Below are 20,649 nucleotides of genomic sequence, written 5' to 3'. Positions count from 1 at the left end.
CACATTAATTTCAGATAAATGAAGCATCACGTGACCAAACGTTCTCGTCAGACACGTGAACTCCAGTAAAATGCAGCTCGTCAGCATCATGAGTGAAGCTTTGTAAATGCTGATCATCACTGTATCCAGAACTGGATTCAGTACAACTTTATTGATCCTCAAATAAAACACCATGAAAGAGGTGTTCTGTTGCGTCAAGCTAAAAGTGCAATTTCTTTAAAAGCACTACATTTCTTTTAGAACACTAGAGTCTGTGATTACGTCAAAATCTTTGCTCTGGTGTTGAATTATATTTTAATTACGTCTGCAGTTGAAATGTGGGTTAGTACACGTGCAGCGGCATGTTTTTTACATCTCGTTTACATCCGGCGTTCACACTCCTCCTTTAAAACGAGCCTCTAAAACAGGAAAGTCTGGAAACGCTGCTTTTCGAGTTTTAGTTTGAAAACTCTAGGGCTGCATTTCAGTCTGGACGAACAGAACCAGAGATGTGTGGAAGTGATGACGGTCATAATGTAGCCTTCGCTGATTTGTCAGGCTCCTGTCACATGACCCCCTTTCCTAAGAAAACAATAAGCACACATGCCTTCCTGTTAACAATCACATGCCCAGTGTACGTGAGCGGTGACTTAATATGAGGAGCACTCACAGAGTTTATGCTATTCCTGCTCTTTTTGTTTTTTTCAGTTTTGCGTTCATCGCATGTTAGAAACATCATCAACTCGCTCACGGTGAATCCTCTGGGTAATCTTCTGCTGTGTTCTCACACACGGACATTTTCCAGAGTTCATCTTTCACATAAGAACAACGCAGCAGGAGATTGTCCAGGTCAGACACGTTCACAACAACAGGAAAACATCAGTAACATTCAGAGAAGGGGAGGAGCCTGGGTAGAGCAGAGGGAGGGAGGACATGACGTAAAAATTCTGGTGCAAATATCGGTGGCGTCTATATGGCGCCTCTTATTCATCCTGAGATATGCCGACTTGTTTGTGGTGAATCTTCTGTATAATCTCCTGCTGTACTCTCAGACGTTATCTGGACATTTTACCAGGGTGCTGGTGGGAGAAACTCCGCAGAATATCCACAGCCCCTTCGGATAATATTGGGAGATTAACCGGAGTTCCCTGCAGGTCTGACAGCAGCTCTAATGTCGATTCTCATGTGTTTGAACGTGAATTGGCCTGAACCCTGCTGCGTTGTCTCTCTGTCTCTCTACTTCTCAGCAGCTCTGTAGCTGCGGCCTGCTGAGTGAGATCAGAGAGGGAGGAAGGGGGGGGAGGAAGAGGGGGGAGTGGGGGGGCGTCATTTCAAGTGGGAGGTGCCAGGGCTTCCTGCGGGGGTTGCCTGTGTGAATGCACCCTGAATGACAATGCTGCGCATCAGGGCCTCAGCACGACTCTCTCAGCAGCACACACACACACACACACACACACACACACACACACACACACACACAGGGAGAGATGTATGGGCATGTAGCAGCAGCAGAAACATGCCAGTCTGTAAAATATTTTAAAAAAAGGGAAACGAAGGCGAAAAATGAGCAAAATATCTGCGGCCTTCACCTTCTTCTCCTCATTACCAATAACTGATGGGGGGGGGTGGCAGCTTGTCATTTCTGGCATCCGACCACTGCGTGGTTTCCCGTGATCGCACACATCACAGGCAGGCTTGTCCTCCGCCACCACCCCCACCATCTCTCCACCACCCACCTCTTCCCGACACTCACTTTCACTCTCTCTCTCCCTCGCTCTCTCTCTCCCATGCTGTCAGCGGGAACGGGCTTTTATCAGGCCTGTTAGTGGCCACTAGTCTACGGGAATCGAATGACGAGCAGGTCCGGTGATGCACACACGTTATGACGTTGAGAAGGCGTCTTGTAAATAATAGCATAGCCCTGAGACAGCTGCAGCGGAGGGGGTTGAACACAACATGTGACCTCAGGGAAACGGTTGAGTCCAGTCAGAGCTCTTATAGAAGATAAACTCTTTATCTGCAGGAAATGTGTTGAGATTTATTTGAGAGCAACATAAAGAAGAAGAGACTAGAAATGGATTTGACAATGTTGATAATAACTTTATTTTTGCAGCACTTTTCAAAACAGTTTTAAAAAAAGCCATGATTTTGATTGTTCCCTTTCGCACCAGGTTAGTCCCCATCACAAAGTTTTGTGAGACTTTGTTGACTTCCTCGCAGTCGTGCCGTTTGCCTTCAGATCCATCCCAGAATCCACCATATGGCTCAGTTTGAGTATTCCACCGATCAGAACTGCTAACGATGGGTGGTTACCTGCCAAAGTGGCTGATGGAGGAGGCAAACGGCAGAACTAGCAAACACGTCTCAGCGTTGAACAGATGGCCGGAGGTACAGGAACCCACCCTGATGCACAATGGAGATAATCTCTTCCAAAGACGCGCAGGTGGCGAACGGAGCCTCACACTCGTGTTTCAGAACTTTGGACAGAGACAAAAAAGGCCTTGGAAAAATATCAGTGGCTGTTTCAGCATCAAGGACAGCGACAATATGTTAAGAGGCCAAAACCTGTGTTTTTAAAAAATCTTTTAACTTCCTCCTCGTTTGTTTATGTAGAAAATGTCTAAAAGAACCATTTTGAAAGGGATTCTCTGGGCAGCGTGTTCCTGTGGGTTCTTCACTTCCCATCTCCATGCACCTTCATTTCTCTGTGCTGGAGAGGTGACAGCTTGGTTGGTTCAGCCCAGGAAAACAGCTTGCTGAACTGCATCAAAGACGACTCAGATGCCAGAGCCAGACTGACAGACGGCTTGGAGGAGAGGGGACGAGTGAAGGCAGAGAAAAACTCTTTCAAACTGTCCTCAAAAGACAGTGTCCTCAAAAGCCTCTCCTCGCTCCCTCCTGGCCGTGCAGACAAAATGTTGGTCCAACTTATTCATTGGTAAAAACATTTTTTTTTTCTCATACATTTTAAAGAAAACTAAAATAGAATCATCGATAAAACTCTATTCACAGTCCACAATTGGCTCAGAGTTACACAGTCAAGCTAAACACGAGGACGGTTTTCTTCTTGACTCAAGGAATCTCTGTGAATTGTTAGATTTAGCTTTATGTAACATGTCTGTACTGTCAGATGGAGGATAAAAGTAAGATCATTGGGAAGTAATCACCTAAAGTAATCATCCCTCTACACCTCTCCAACAAATACTGACAGAAATTATTTGTCATTTTTCTGTGAGGATCCCTGTAAATCCTCTGGGGACCAAAAGTGGCCCCTGAATCTTATTTTGGGTTTCACCAGAAACCACATTTATTTCTTTTACCATTTCTTGTACATGTCCACCCCCTCATCTCCTCTGTGCATCTTCTGTGCTCCTCCCACAGCCTGATTCTGGGTTTGAGGACACAGTGAATGTGGAGATTTGGACTGTGCTGTTGGTGCATGGGTCAGAAAGCTGCAGGCAACTTCTTCTCTAGTGGCCTCAAGCTAAATCTAATCCAATAAACTATTAAACCCACGTTAACAAACCAAATGAGGCCCACAAACCATGTGGCCCCTGAATCCTATTTCGGGCTTAATCAGAAACAATTCCAAACCCTTTCTTGTTTATATTCACCCCTCTTCTCCTCTGTGTGGCCCCTGTGCTCCTGTTGGGTTTGAGTAAACAGTGAATGGGGCGATTTGAACTCTGCTGTTGTGTAATTGACTCTCAAGTGGCTCCAATTCGTTCAATGTATAATATTCTAATAATCATCAGCAACTTCTGTGATGATTAATAAAGGGGACAATAAACTATTAATCCAAACCAAACATAATGAGAGCCTCCAACCACATTCGCCAGTTTTTACTTGAGGCTCTGATGATTGTGAAGTTGGATTGAGCTTCCCTCTCTTGCTGAAGGTATAAGGCTGGAGCTGCTGTGCCATATACCCAACTGACGCCCATACATCTCCGTCGTGCGCTATGGGGAGTGGGTTGGAGTGGGGGAGGCTCCGGGGAGGCGCCGTGCGTCGTGCGCTGCAAGGCTTGGCCACGGATCTGCGCGCGGCGCTCGGTTCCCGTCAGAGCGATCAGATGCTCAGCGCGCGGCTCAACCCCGACGGCTGACCGGACGCAAAAGAGCCGGAGAAGCAGCTCCGCTCGTCGGGTGTCCTCCGTTTTTCCACGGCTGATCTTTAACGGGAATACAGCCTCAGGACCGACTGCGCGTTGACTCACGTCCCCTTGGGGGGTCGAGAGAAAAAACAGAGAGAGGGGGGAGTAGAGAGAGAGAGAGAGAGAGAGAGGAGCTGGACTTTCTGGGGCTCTGCGGGGTTGACCGCCTCTCTCTGGTTCGGGGAGCCTCGGGGGCGATGCTGCTGGGCGGGGAGGGTGCACGGTTTCTTACCGGTGGCGGAGGAGAAGACGATGCGAGCCGCTGTTTAAACGCACCCGCACAGCCGCCGTCGTGTTTTCCGACCAAGAATTGATGATGGTGATGATACCGCCTCCCCCAGTGGTCTGTTTCTGCTCCTCCGGATCCTACTCGTCCGGGATTCTTCTTCTCCACACCTTGGATTATAGATGATTGATGTGGACATTCATTTTCTTTTCATTTCATTCACTCTGATTTTTTTTCTCTCTCCCCGGAGGGAAGGGGGGGTGGGAAATTGGTAGATTGAGCACCGGTGGATTTTCGACTCCAAGTGCGCGCAATCACGCCCAAAATCAGTGAGCGACGCCTTGGTGAGGAGGAGGGGGAGGAAGAGGAGGAGGAGGAGGAGGGGGATGCCGCACCGTCCATCACCAAATATCAACAAATGTCACCGGGCTCGGATTTTGGGGAAGCCCCCCTCGGCTGGCGTTTGCGTGTAACCCGAGTGGCGCGGTGGCCGTGAGAAGTGGCACCCGCCGCGCCGCGCCAAACATTGCGGATATATGGCACAAGAAGAAAAAATGAATTATTGAAGATTTCACTCCTATCTATTTCTATTTTTATCTCGCAGGGGGGAAAAAAAGAGGGGACCTGGGAGAAGGAGGGAAACAAGACAACTGCAGATCCTGTCAAGATGCACTATAGGCTGTAGAGAGGCAGAGAAAAAAAAGACGCAGTCTCCTGCTGTAGCTACTTAGAGGAGATGATTGCAATATTTATTTAAAACGCACAGCTATGCATCTTTTACGCATGAATCCGAGGTGATCGATTTGTTTGCAGATTGAAATGCCAGAAGCGGTTCACTCCTGGAGAGGCATTTTCCCGACCGAAAAAACGAAACGTGGAGAAAACAGGATGCCTTCATTTTCCACTGAGAGGAAAACGCTGATGCGGTTTTTGGGGCAGTTTTCTCATCCAACAATAAAACCAGCGGCGTTTTTTTCTTCTCCTCTATCATTGAATTAATTTGGCAGAAATTAAATAAACACATCCCCCCCCCCCCCCCCATTCATATTCCAAACGCACGATCAGAGACACCGTGCGCTTTCCCTCTCCTCTCCCTCTCCTCTCCCTCCCCTCTCGCTCTCCTCCTCCCTCCCTCCCTCCCTCCCTCCTCTCCACACTCAAATGGAGGTATCTTCTCGGCGCTGAAGATCTGGGAAGGAGACACAGATAGACAGGAGGAGGACAGAGACACAGAGAGAGAACCGTGCCAAACTCCATTCTGCATGTGCGTCCGGAGCCGAGGCTGATGGGGTGGTGGCATGTGGAGGTGTCACTCTGAGGTTCCCCCCCGGCTCCTTCCTAACCTCTGGCGTTTGGTGTCTGCAGAATGGCGCGTTTTGGAGACGAGGTGCCCAACAGGTATGGAGGTGGAGGAGGAGGAGGAGGTGGTGGCGGCGGTGGCGGGGGTGCCGGCGGACAAGGGGGGCCCGGCCGCGGCGGTAGCAGGCAAGGGGGGCCCCCTGGAGCGCCGCGGGTGTACAAGCAGTCGATGGCCCAGAGAGCCCGGACCATGGCCCTGTACAACCCCATACCCGTCCGGCAGAGCTGCCTCACGGTCAACCGCTCCCTCTTCCTCTTCAGCGAAGACAACCTGGTGAGGAAATACGCCAAAAAGATCACCGAATGGCCATATCCTTTCATAAGCTGCTGAGGAGCCAGCCTAAGGTACTGTGTGTGTCTGTGTGTGTCTGTGTGTGTGCTGGTGCATGGCCTAGTCTGATGTGTAGAGGTTTGGTGTTGAAATGAAACCTGCAGCATGGAAGTTGTGTGTGTTTTCTTTTCTTGTGTTGTGAGATGTTAAACTAAGCCTTTTTGTGTCTTTATTCTTTCTGTGTAGTGTGTGTGTGTGTGTGTGTGGCCTTTACTCTGGTGTGGAGTGGTTTGGTGTTGAACAAGCACCTGCAGGATGAAAGTTGTGTTTAGTGTCTGTGTGGTTTTCTCTTTGCAATATTGTGTAGTGAGATGTTAAGCTAGGCCTCAGTGTTTCTCCACGCTCGGTGTATGGTGTGTTGGTATGTTTGTGCGTCCGTGTGCTGTTGACTGATTCATTACACAATCGTCCAGCCTCCAGACCCGCCGGCCTCAGGCTGGACGGCCATTGATGGAATGAAAGATGGATGTTGACGATGATGATGGTGGTTGTCATGACACCGACAATCACGCTGATGATTAAGATGCATCTTGAATTTAGCTCCAACCCGTTAGTGACCTGAGTGTGTGTGAGGGATTAGGCCTACTGGTGTTGTGGGGACCTAAATCTTGTTACACAGCCACATTATGGAGACTTAGCTTCCTTATGGGAAGATCTCATAATATAAATCATTACATTTCAAGTTGAAATGTAAGAAGCACGTCTCTGGGACATTAAAGTAAATCCAATCTGAAGTCATGAAGACAGGACTGTGTGTGTGTGTGTGTGTGTGTGTGTGTGTGTGTTACAGTCACAGCTGAGTGCTGATGTCAGCACTATGAAGGCTTAAGCACCATGCAACCAGAAGGGAGAGGAAATGACTCTCCTGCTCCGTCTCTCTAATTACTACTGACCATATATGGGCGGCTGGTGGCCAGGCAGCGGAAAAAAGCGGTAATTGTTGAGACGGCTCGTTCTGCTGCTGTTACAACCTGGAACACTTTTATCTGGCCTGGCGTTAAGTCCTGGTAAAAATGTGCAAAATCAAACGATTAGTTTCGTGGAGGTTTTGGACGGACAGTAGAGCGCTGGCAGGAGACGAGGAGATGACACTACAAGTGTCTGTCCAGGGACATGCACAGACATTTTGAAGGCCACTGCTTTCCCCCCCCACCCCCCACAAGTTAACTCAGGCTATTGTTTCCACTGACGAGGAGCAGACTTCAGTAACTTCCCATCGAACTACAGCCAGGTTCATCACTTTTTTGGGTCCCCTGGAAACATTCATTTCAGTTGATGTTTCCACTATTTGCTGCACTTTTCTGTATTTGCACATGTAAAATTGATGAAGACGTGTTTCTTCTATTTGCATGTGTTGAGTTCTCTCGACAACCGTAGTCACTTGACGGCGGACACAGAACATTGCTTTGCATCATTTTTATAAACGTTTTATGACTGGATCACATCGATATCATAATTTAATTTGTTTAAACTTCAGCAACGATTGGGCCTCTCATATTTGAGCAACAACAAACAGTTCTTCTATGCTGTGCACGTCCACAGCCCTGACTGGATCTGGGGACGTTATAGTAACAATGACCCCGAGGCCGGCGGGGCAGTCCAAGTGGGGCTGTAGGAGCCTTCAGAGGTCGCTCAGTTTGTTCTGTCAATGACGAGGCTCTGGGGGTATTTTCCACAGCAGCAGTAACCTGTTTTCTTACACACTCACACTCTTTGACTCCACTGATTCTATTCATCACTTTCTCTCTCATCTATTGCAAACAAAGAGGTAGAGATCAACCACAGGGTTCCAGAAGTAAAAGGATTATTTAATTTGTGAATAATGATTTTGATTTTCAGCCATGATGTTGTTCACCAGGTAATATTTCTTTTTATCCTGATCCAGAAAACCTCTCAGCAGTGAGTGGGTTGTTGTGGCTGCTTGACTTTACAGAGATTACGACTGAAACAAGGGTTTAATTCAGGATTTTGAGAAGAGCCTGACTGATATGGATGCTGATACAGATATTACGTAAGAAAAGTTCCAATACCGATATATCAGCTGAGTAATGAGGCTTGATATTTCACATTTCTTATAAAAAACTATGAATAGAAAAAATGTTTTACATCAGAACAAAAACACAGATACAATGTCTGTTACATAAATACTGATATATTCAGTATACATATCTTTGCATTGCCATTGAAACTAAAATTCAAAGAAATCCTCTTGTAATTGAAAAATGTGATTAGACTGTAAATATGTTTATTAAAAACATGTTTGCTAACACGTACATGAACGTTTTTTAAAGTTCATCAAACAAACATGCGCAAGATTTGAACGTGATCGTCAGCTTCAGCTCTTCGGTTCTGGATGTGCAGGCGGCTCCAGAATCAGCAGCGAATGACAGAAATTCTTTCAAAAGGCGTTTAAATTGCAAAAAAATATTTTGAGATGTAAACAACGTCCACTTCTTGATTTGAAAGCGAGCGTATCCCTGCTCGCTGCCATCTGCACCGGGCCAGGTTGTGTTGGCAGGAACTGTGGCTTCTTCCACCAGAGACCCAGAGGACTTCATTATACCTCCCTCTCCTCTCCTCCTCTCCCTCCTTTTTAACTCCTCTCCCCCTGCCTTCCTGCTTTAAATCTCCTGTCCTCCATCTTCTCTCTCCCTCCACATCTTTCTGTTTTTGTTTACCATTTTGTCTTTACTCATCTGTGACTTTTATAGGGATTCAGTGGTTGAACTGTGGTGACGTGTGATAAGTTAAAGGAAAACGGTCAGAAGGATCAGCCGTTAGTTTTCTAGAGAGGAGCGTCGATGTCTCTTAAACGAGATGGAATAAGGACGAAGAACATTGGACTCAAGAAAACACAGCTGGGTATTAGAAAATGAATCTAATATAATGATTTGTTTGTTTATCAGAAAATATTGTTTCAGGTGAAAATTGATATATGAGAGTTTCTCAGCTAATCACATAAAGAACAGGAAGGACACACACACACACACACACGCACACACACACATACAAACACACTGTGATACTGTAACACCTGTTCAGCAGGATCACTTACCTCAGGGGGCTCTGATGCATCCCTACACACACACACACACACACACACACACACACACACACACTTAGGGATCAGCTAGTGGCTTGGCTTCATCTGTCTGATTTGGAGCTGGTGGATAGTGTGTGTGGTTGCTGGTGGTTGGGGGAGGTGATACTGTAACACCTGTTCAGCAGGATCACCATTTGGGACGTTCATGCTCCAGTGTACAATCTCTCTCTCTTTACTTTCTCTTTCTCTCTGTCTCTCTCTCTCGTGACATCGTGGCATGTGCATGAGACTTTAATGGTGAAATTTCAGATTTTTAATCTGGATATGTCAAAATGCAAACTTTAAAAAAATTCCTCTGATTTATTTTGATAGTCGATATTTTAACTTTCTTCTTCTGTTTGTCTCAGTCCGTGGAGAAGCTTGACTTCTTGCACAGCTAGTATTGTTGTCGTCCAGTGTCGGTGCCTTTAACAATGAGATGATTAACCTATACAATAATAAACTAATATTGATGTTGGATTACCATGGCAACAGCCAAAGCTTCAAAGCATTAGATTCAGCCTGAAGCGAAATACACTTTGACGACAAATCATCAAAACAAAATTTATACAAAAACTTTGTGTAGAAGACAAACTGTGCTCTCTGTCTTGATGCAGTGCATCATGCTAATACTTTTACATACATAAAAGGATACATGACATCTTACATCCTAAAGACACACATCATCGGCGATAGATCAGTGTGTTGTACGATAAGTGGGAGCCAAGCATATCCAAGAGATTCTCACCAAAATTCTTTTCCCATCAGTTTTTTCCTCTTTAAAGACGACTCACATACATTTACATACACATACAGTATATTCAGTACACACAGTATATACTGTATACTACTGAATATACTGTGTATACTACCATCTCCCTCCTTACTGACAACATCCTGACAGACGAGCTCCACAGTAATGGTTGTTTTGACAGAATTTTACTCCAGACATGTGATCCTCTCTCTCTCTCTCTCTCTCTCTCTCTCTCTCTCTCTCTCTCTCTCTCTCTCTCTCTCTCTGTGTGTGTGTGTGTGTGTGTGTGTGTGTGTGTGTGTGTGTCTCACTGTGGTGTAATGTGATGCCCCTGCTGTGCTGTCCTCAACTGTGTGTGTTTCATGTTCTATGCAGCTGTGTGTTCGATGAGGTCAAGTTGGGGCCAGTCATCAGTACAAATGAATAGAAAGACATTGATTTAAAGGTGCTGTTAGTTGAGTTGTTTAAAGAGGAAGTTGAGAGATAATGATCCATCACTGATATTGTCTCTATGAAAGTTTAAATTTTATCACCCTTGACGTCCATCATGCTCATCCACGCTTCATCCGAGCTCACGCTGGATCAATCAGTCAAAAAGCTCTTAACATCATTTTCTCTGTCGAAAAATCCAGAAAATTATTTTTAATTAGACCAAGTGAAACAGATGTGAAACGACTATTTGATCGTATGTTCGTTTAAAAACGTGAAGATGTGGAGCGAATCGCCAACAGAGCAGAATGTGAACTGTTCCCCGCGTGACAAAGTGAGCCTTAGCTCGAATAACCAAATCAGCAGAGTCTCTTCCGAAAGTTTACGGACACAGATGAAACGACCATAAGATACGAGGAAGAAATTACATTTTTGTCGTGATTAGAAACTCACCACTGCCCTTGAATTCAGATCCGCTCACATTCTTTCCCTTTAAGTGGAGTTTTCCCATTTTTTTAATTTTAGACTAGAGAGTTCTGAATGAATAGTTTTTAGAACACAAGCAGGAAAGGTGAGGACGATGAGGTTGAACGTAGAGAACTGAGGTAGAGCGAGAGAGAGAGAAGGAAACAAGGTGGAGAAGAAAAGGTGGGGAAAGGTGGAGATGGAGAGATGGAAATGTGGAGAAAAGAGGAGAATTAGAGAGCGATAGAGGTGGAGAGCCATAGTGTTTTCCCCTCATGTTGAGTCACTGATCTACATTCAATCTGCACTATGTGAATTATTGATTGGCCTTTAGCGAGCGTGCGTGTGTGTGTGTGTGTGTTGAGATGCTTTTGCTGAAAAGCCCAGTGGTGGCGTTTTTTCATTTCTATTCTATTGACAGAGTGAGAGAGGTAGAATAGGGAGAATGGCACATGCATGCAAGCACGCGCACACACACACACACACACACACACACTGTCATTCATGCACACAAACACACACAGACTTGCAGGTGTGTATAAACATCCACAAAAACACACTTACACACACATACATGCTTAATACTGTATTCATTCAGCCTCAAGCACATTTGCATTTTTCTGGTCAGGACACACACACACACACACACACACACACACACACACACACACACACACACACACACACACACACACAGGTTTCTTCTCAGGCTGATGAAGTTGAAGTTGAAGTATCTTCTCATTCAGGACAGGTTCCGTTTCTGCACTTTGGAACTCTCCTGATGTTTCCGCAGCATCTGAGCTCTGCACATCAGAAAATAGATGTATTAGCAGGCAGTGTTTGTGTATGTGGGTGAGTTTCTATATTTGCAGACTGTCTCATCTCCTGTTCTCTCTCGTCTGCATCTCAGGTGTCCAAAACACGTCTTAGTCATCCTCTGAAAATACATCCTTCGTTTCATATTCATGCTCGAAACTATGTTTGTAGTTTGAAATGGATGTTGGTCAGTTATTGGTTTTCTCTAAACCAGCACATTTGGTTCACCTTTTCTCATGAAGCATGTAAACCAGACTCTAACTTGTATTTTCTATATTTGCTGAATGTTTTTGTTGTGGAGAGTAAAATAAGTATTTACCATTTTCGCTCCATGCGTAAATCTGTTTTCCAGAAAGGTCTCAGGAGGAGGAGGATGTAAGACAAACGTTGAGATGAAGGGTGTGAAGCTTGAAGGGGAGAAGATAACTGGGGTTGGGTATCGTTTGGGATTTGGTGACGCGTGTGCTAAAACAATGCTTTTAAAATCCTAAATGTAACTTTCTCTTAAAAAAGGCAAAACATGGTCAATGATGAGCAGCTTTTTCACGGCAAAGGCAAATTGGAAGTTGAAATTTTACATATTAACTGACAGGCAGTGAAACACGGAGAATCCCTTTGCTTTTAAATGTATCCGTGTGTCGTCACATGCTTTATTAAAACTGTTTTCAGACATGAAGTCTGGAGGATGTCCACAGAGGTGTAATGTTACTTAGACACGTGTGGAGATGTGAGCAAGGAAACTATTTCAGTACAGAGCTCAGGCATCGAAATCTGTGTTGTGATTGTGTCCTGTACTGCAAAGGGACCTGATTCAATCAATCAAACTTTATTTGTATGCATGTTCAAAAAAATGTCATCATTGGGGCACCATCATCTGCCCTTAACCCCCGACTAGAGTGAGGAAGAACAACAGAAACCTCGGACAGTCACAAGTGAGTGATCAGGACGGACGAAACAGACATCGTAGACAAAATAAACGGTACCAGATTTTCTCATCCAACCCTGAAGATTTTTTTTTCAAAGTGGATTTTATCCCAGGCAGATGAAAAAGAGTAGATTTTAAAAGTAGACCACAACGTTTTCTTCAAAGTGGACACAGCCACAGATTTTCATACTGTGTGAATATCAGGAGACTGATATCTCAGTGGTAATCTGCTGTAGCGTGATTGAATTTAAAGGGACTCCGGGGCGTTAGTGAAGATGTGCGCTCCACTGACTGATGTTCTACTTATTTGTGTGTATAATCTTTGGGGTTTTGGCTGCAGGTTGCACAAGATCAGCAATTTTATTTCCTCACCTTGGGCTTGACAAAATAAGTATTTTTAAAACAAGCAAAAAGCAGTCTTAGTAGGATTTGAACCAGAAACCTAAATGTAAAAATGTCTGCATAGTGTCGAAATACGAGGGGCTGCTCCCCCACTCTTCCACCCCGGGCTGCCTCTAATAGTTATTTTGCCAAAGTAATGAATGCTAGTGTCGGTATATGATCACCTTAATGATCATAATTATTGTAATTGAGCTGCAGTGGAACAGTATTGGAGGTTCCAGATACATGAGGAGAGGAGCGGTGCGTGTTTGTGAGGCGAGGGGTGTGTTGAGGTTGGGCGAGGACAGGGGGAGAAGAAGTAGAAAGCGAGAGTATTACAACAAAATAAAAGAGAGAGCTATCGATGCTCTCAGCTCTTCTTCTCCTCGCTAGCCTCCTCCCTCCTCTTCTTCCTCATCTCTCCTCCGTTCTCCTCTGCTGTCGACTGCAGTGTGGCGAGCAGACCGCAGCACCGAGAGACGGAGGAGAGAGAGAGGGTGAGGAGTGAGCAGCGGTGGAGGAGTGGAGAGAAAAAAGGGAGAAGGAGAGAGGAATGAAGGAGAAGTGACAGGCGCAGTGTGCGTTTGATCTGCGCTGGGTTCCTCCTCCCCTCCACTGCAGCCCAGAGCGCCTCTCCCCAGAAACAGAGGCCAAGTGCAGACATCTGTGTGTGTGTTTGTGTAAGTGTGTGAGTCTACAGTCCGTGTGTGTCTAGGTGTGTGTGTGTGTGTGTGTGTGTGTGTGTGTGTGTTCTTGGCATTCGTGTGTGTGTGTGCTTGCAGAGCGAGTGTATTTCAAAAGCTAATTTGAAGCTTGGTTTTGTTTTGCAGTGCGGTCCCCAGCTGCTGTAGGCTTTTCTATTCCATTACCCATCATTCCTTGCTGTGGCTAAGTGGTGGAATAGGAGAGCGATTGTGTATCTAAAATAAAACACCTATGTCCTCCTATTCTGTCTTTCTATCTGTCTTTCTATCTGTCTTTTTTATCTGTGTTTCTATCCATTTATCCATCCATCCAGGATCTATCTCATGGTGCAGTTGTTGCAGTGACACATTAAACGCAGTACATGTAGTTCACATGATCAGATTATTACACGTAATAAATGCAGTTGTTCTGGATATGCAGTATTTGGGAGTGGTATTCTGCTCACAGAGACGTGTAAGACTCATTTCTTTCAGCATAGCAAGCAAATCTTTCACATTTCCAAGAGCAGCGAGCCAACGAATCCACCCAGAGCTGGTGGTGAAGTCAGACGCATGTTGCCTACAAACCAATCGGTGTCAAGCATATGACGACAGGACGTATGTACGTCAGACAAATGTCTTTCATCCCTAACTCACAATGTGAAACTAAAACTAACCAGATCAGATGAAAGTATGGAACAAACACACAAAGCTTGTTTCAGACTTTGAAAACTTCCTTAAAATTTGCCTTTTAAATGTTCATGTAAATCAGAACTTCACTCAGGTCGTCTCCAAAATCACATCAACGTATCCTCGGGCCAAAGGTGTGAAAATGAACACACACGCTGTTAAGGTTTAAAAAAAAAAAAAAAAAAAAAAAAGGTCGAACACAAACTGCACTGCACACGTTGTTTTGCACAAGTAGTAAAACGGAGAGAAAGACTTCATCTTCTCCTCATTAACCTTTAATCTACAGGGGAAAATAAAAGTTGCGAGCAGGTGATTGGTCAGCGCTGCGCCGGGCGAGAGTCCAGTCGAGCTGACTGCGACGTTGCAGAATCAGCAGCCTGTCAATCAGCCTGACAACCAGTCTGCCACGTTGGTGTGTCACTTGGCCGAACCGGCGGATTGGCCCTGTCACTCCGAGGGGGTGGGGCCCGGGGTCAGCATTGCATGTCAATCAACAAGCACCCGAGGCAAAGATGCTGAGGAGGATGAGTGGATAACTGAGAGGAGCGGGGGGGCCGATAGATAAGTGACACTTTAATTAGCTAAAGGCTAGTTGGTGCCCTCAGGGTGGATTTTATTTTTGGTGATGGGGTCAGATCAATACAATGGTTTGCCAATTTTGGCTTTTAGTTAAATAGTTGGACGTGTTGTTGTTTCTGTCTGACCACAAAGAAAGAGCTGTTCTGTTTTACTTTGCAGATTTGAAAGGATCATTTCATAACTAGTTGTCTTGTCCATAATTTCTCCAGTAATAATAATTGGTAGAAGGATGTGATGTGGATGATGTGTGTCCGAGTAAATGGCAGCATCCAGGAACTTTTGTTCATCATTTTATTTAACAGTGAGAGAGAGAGAGAACGTTTTACAACATCGTCCTTGATTTCTCAGAGAATAATACACAGATCTGTGTGTGCAGTGTGGTGCAGATCCAAATTAAAATTAATTTACTTTGCTGTAAAGGAGCCTTGTGTTTCTTTCCTTGGTTGATTTTTGTCTTTATTCAATTGCAAGACCCAAATATAGATGTTGTTGTGTGTTACCTGCTGGAAATGTGTTTGAGATACTTCACTTGATATGAAGGCAAAAGTCATGAACCTTAAATTATTCATGAAATCATCCAAATATACTTTCTTAATAAATTAAATATTTTGCATTAAATCAGTGGTTCACACTGTCATCAACATTCTCAATAAATAAAGTAATCTAGGTTCAAATTAATTTTAGTGTCCTGTGACGGTCCTGAAGTTTTTCCACCTAAGATTGTGGAGAAATATTCCAGATAAATCTAATTGGGGAAAAAAAGCATCTGTAATTTATCTCCATCAGTCCGATCAGCAGTGGGAGGGAACCTGAAAGAGAATGGGAGGAGAAAAGGGAGGAGGGAATGTTTTCACTATCAGCAGCTGTTTGTCAGCCACGCCTCCTCATGACCCCGGCCTGTGACCTCTGAGGTCGTCCTCAGGGGACAGAGACAAACCGTCCGTCTGACCTCGTTAACCACAAACACAAAACAAGTCAATTTGTCTCCTTGTCCTCTGGGTATAGTTCTGATTTGTAAAAGAGGAACTTTTTTTCCTGGGAAATAAAGCAAATTTATTGGTGTAGAAAAAAACGATCAAATGAAGAAAACAAATTGAGAAAGAAATAAAGAAATGGACATTTTATGAGCCTCAGACAAAATCAGAGTAACATTACACGTATAACTGCATTTGTCTGTTTAACCTGTATCTCAGGTGTCACGCGTCACAGTGGGCGGTGTCACAAATCAAAGCATTTTCAGAAATGTAACTTGAACCATGTCTCTGTGTTCCATGTCCAGAAATCCTGTGTGAGAATGTAGTTGTGTGGCTGGAAGTGAGTCTGCAGCCACAGTCTGGATTGTCTCAGCAGTTTGTCTCCTCACACTGACTCTTATCTCAGTCCATCACCATTAGCCGGGGTCGCCGACGTCAATACCGGCCTCAGATCTCTGGGTCACAGGTCGTGTGTTTGGACCAGAGAGGATGAGATGTCAATGTCATTAAGTCTCCCAGGGCTCGTCCAATCCCGGCGCTGCTCGGCGCTCACTGGGGCGGGTACAGTGGCGAGGACAGATAGAGAAGAGGACGGGTATAACCGGGGACGGATGAGATGTCTCATATTCTTGAAATAAAAAAGCATCTTGAGAAAACGTTTTCCGCAGAAATTAACAGCTAGAAAAAAACATCTGTCAGTTGAGATCATGTTTCTGCACGAGTGGAAAACGACAGTTTGGATCGTGATCAATCTTTTGCTTTAGTTGGAGCAGGAACATTGTTGCCATGACAACTGTGCCGTAATTCCCAGCGGACAGTCGTATCTTATGGGCTGGTGTGTTTTATGTCTTCCTTGTGCATGAAACCAATATTCTAAAGAGTAAAAAACACATTGTATATAAAGATGGACGACGCGGCTCCACTTCCTCCCAGCGTAAAAGACATGAAGCCACAATGTCCCAGCCAACCACCAGGAGGTGATCCAGATGAACCGGCCTCACGTTTTTACGGCGCTGTCAGGTCGTCCAACGTTTTTATACAATCATTGGGTGGAAAAGTTTATATCAATAAAGTCAATGTTAAAATAATTGTAAAAATTCAGATATTTTAGAAACTATAGAGTTTTGTATAAATCTATATCACATGATATACATGTTTCATTTTTTAGTTCTACACTTGACTAATTACACACGACATGAAAACCTGGAAGAAACCCACCACAGATTTTAACCATTGTGTGTGTGTGTGTGTGTGAGATAATAGTGTGTGGTTGTAAGAATACCAAGAGAGAATGTGTTAGGAGAAGGTGAAAAAAAACACAGACAGAGAGGAGAGGACATAATTATAATTACAGTCTTTAATCCTCTGGACACACACACTCGTACACACTGGGTGAGCTTTTAATTAACTATTGGGCGACAGGGGACTCTGGTATTGGGCTAATTATTTGAGCCACACATCTCTGCACTTGTCTGCTGCTCTGAAACGCTTCCAGAAAGGCAGACAGGTATTCCTCACTCCCAGCTCACCTGGTAATTGGAAGTTTTTTTTGCTTGCGGAGCTTGAAAATCCCTTGAAGCGAAGTCAAAATCATGAGGGACTGCGAGTGAAAAATGGGTTTCTTTTCAGCTACGAGTTATCCGCAGTGTAATGTGGATTTAGTGTTAAAGGAGGCGGAGTCATCAGCTGTCGTCTCCTTATTAAAGATTTTAAGGCTCCTGGACCTTAAGTGTGAGCTCAGCTCAGCTCGGTGTTCGATAAGAGACGATTTAAAACACGAAGGACACCGGATAACATAAACCGGCACAATTACGTTGTACATGAAGTCAATAAAATCCACAAGAGCAAAGGAAAAATCATATGAAACGACAGCATCAGGGGCAGAAGTAGCCACCGTGGAAAAGTTGGTAGACATATTTGTTACAGTAATACTTCAGTGTGTAGAATTTAGTGACATCTAGTGGTGAAGTGTCATGTTGCAGCTGAATACCCCCCCCCCTCCAAACATGACAGAGAACCTGTGGTAGCTTCAGTTTGTCCAGTTTGTAAAAAAGATCCTGTGTTTAGTGAGAGCCATAAGACTCAACCATCAGGCTAGTTGTGTTAAAAACCTATTTTCACCTCACATGGTAACGTGATCAATTCACTTTGGGGTGAAAAAGGTTTACGTAGAAAAAGAAACTAGCTTGAACGCTTTACGTGAATTTTGACATAAAGAAAATTCTACAAAATAAAATACATAAATCTCTAATTTACGTAATTTTGTAATTTATACCCATCAGATGTAGCAGATATTTTATACCTGAAATGAATTAATTTGTTAATATAAATGTGTGTGTGTGTGTGTTGGAAGATGGTTGTGCTCGTGCTGCTGTGGTGACTCATCAACCCAGTGAATCACAGAGATCTGATTTAGAAACAGACTGCATCCACCTGACTGCCACTTCCACCGCCCCCCACACACACACACACACACACACACACACACACACACACACACACATATACACACACCCTGTATGTGATATTTTAGGGCTTGCTTTTGTGTGTAGGCAGTGTGTGTGTCTGTGTGTTCCTGAACGTCTGCTTGTACTAAATAACGGGATAGTGCGCCGCTGTGCCGATGTGATTTGGTGACTAATGCAGAAGCTGCTGATGTCATGCGTTTGCTTCCCCTCGCTGCTGAACTCCTCATTTCCTGGACATTCATCATTCATCAGCCAATCACCTTGCACACTCGCACACTCACAGACGGCTGCATGTGCACAATCATTATCTATATACCAGATGCAGGCAGTACAATATACAGGATATTAGCTATTGACATAACATGACAAGTTGCTTTTATTTAAGGAACTATGATGAATGAGGGAGGGCAGGAAGCTTTCAGGGGGAAAGAAGGAAGGAAGGGAGGGAGGGAGGAAGGGATGAAAGTGTGTGATGGAAGCGAGCGGCAAACAGGAGAGTGACTGTGAAGGTGTGAAATCAAACTAGTAACAGTAGCGGTATTACTACCAGTCACGTGCAGCCCCGTTGTGTAACCGCCGAAGAGCGATGGCGTCGCTCACAGGTTCAGACACACGGAGCTGCAGTTTACACATGTTGCAGGATTGAATTTGGATCAAGAAAAAGTGCTTAAAGGAAGGATTGTTCTGAGAAATACACTCTATCAGCCAAAGCTGCAGAGCGAGAGCGTCCCGTCTCCACCATCGACTCTGTTTACATTTACTCACATAATCCAGCTATTGAGCCGAGTCTGCAAAAACGAGAAAGGACTTATGGTTGAATTCATTCTCACGACATAAACCCACAGAGCCCAGCGTGAAAAACGTCCTGAACATGTTGTGATCATAAATGTGAGCATCTCGCTGGTTTTAACCGTTTTCTATTTCTACTATTGCAATTCATTTAATGTCCTGCCATTTGACGAACAACCACACGATTGTGGGTCACTGAAGAGTTTGTTTTTTGTCATTTCTGCAAAATATTGTGTTCAGAGACAAAGGATTTGGACGTTAAGTGTCCAACATCTCAACTGAAGTAATGACGAGGTGATTAAAATCCCTCGGTTAAGATTGCAAAAAGCTTCACAGTTAAGAAGAACTTGATTATGAGGAATTCACCTTCTTCTTCACCTGTCGACAGCTCATCTGTAAACACTGAGACCTGCTGCTGAGCTGTGTGCGTCTGATTTAACGCTTTCATGCCCACAGTTGTGCGTTTGCTGTAAATGGAAGCACAGAAGCACTCTCGCCGTGTGCATCATCTTTTTATGGGCAAAGTGTGTGTACGTGAGTGTGTGAGTGGGTGCAAGTGACAGGGGAGGAGGGGATGTTTAGATTTGTGGCTCAGGTAAGTGTGTGTGTGTGTGCTTGTGTGTGCTTGTGTGTGCTTGTGTGTGCTTGTGTGTGCTTGTGTGTGTGTAGACAGACTAGTCGGCCATCAGTTCTCTTGACAGTTTTACAGCTGCTGAGCTAGCAGGACGCTGTGGGATGTTAGTTAGCCCACCTCTTCACACATTAGACCTGTGTGTGTGTGTGTGTGTGTGTGTGTGTGTGTGCATGCATGTGTGTACGTGCATGTGTGTACGTGCGTGTGCGTGTTGGATGCTCATTGCTCAGACTACACCTCCGTTGACATTACATTGGACCTCATTGACTTTGACTCTGCCTGGTTGACCTGTAGACCTGAGCATGCGTGTACTGTGTGTGTGTGCGTGTGTGTGTGTGTGCGTGTACTGTGTGTGTGTGTGTGTGTGTGCGTGTGTGTGTGTCAGTACAGTGTTTACACAGTTTATTTTTGTTTATGTATTTATATTGCTGTAGGACATTTAGATGGACAAGACAGAAAGTTCTATTACATTTAACATCACTTTCATTGAAACGTCCCTCAGCAGAGATCAAACCTCTGCGGAGGCTCAACAGTCCTCGTGTGAAACCACATTCAAACCAGCTTCATCCAGACTTTTATTTGGATCCGGTTGCACACACACGTAAATATCCGTCTGCAGATCCACGTTTTAAAGTGATGAAAGTATAAAAATTAATAAAACACACAATGTTTCTTTTCAGATTGTCTCTCCTCTCGTGTGTTATATAGATTTATTTATGAATATGAAAATCATGCAAAGTAAAAAAAAAAACGCCTGGATAGAAAATGAAGTGATTAACTATCAACCTGAACACGAGCAGATTCGTGCGTCGATGTTTCTTTGGACGTCAGATGTTCTTCTCAGTCAGTTTCTCCTGCAAACATCCACTGCTGCCATTTAGAACGTCCACTTGGTATTTTCCTGTTTAGCTGGTGGCTCAGTGATCACACAC

General features: G+C 44.5%; 1 protein-coding gene across 24 annotated transcripts in view; it reads left to right on the top strand.

The window, feature by feature from the left end:
* The window catches only part of cacna1ab (calcium channel, voltage-dependent, P/Q type, alpha 1A subunit, b), a 127,538-nt gene that overhangs the window by 24,070 nt on the left and 82,819 nt on the right, over positions 1 to 20,649 (top strand). For all 24 annotated transcript variants that reach the window (XR_011243764.1, XM_069529811.1, XM_069529826.1 and 21 more), the window contains exon 3: positions 5,724 to 6,026. Coding sequence is in view for 23 of the 24 variants with exons in the window: in XM_069529811.1 (XP_069385912.1) it covers positions 5,724 to 6,026 (303 nt within the window). In the remaining variant the exon portion in view is untranslated. The remainder of the gene's footprint in view (positions 1 to 5,723; positions 6,027 to 20,649) is intronic.

The sequence above is a fragment of the Paralichthys olivaceus genome, chromosome 8 (genome assembly GCF_024713975.1).
Source record: "Paralichthys olivaceus isolate ysfri-2021 chromosome 8, ASM2471397v2, whole genome shotgun sequence".
Lineage (NCBI taxonomy): Eukaryota > Metazoa > Chordata > Actinopteri > Pleuronectiformes > Paralichthyidae > Paralichthys > Paralichthys olivaceus.
This window is presented reverse-complemented; position numbering and strand designations above follow the sequence as displayed.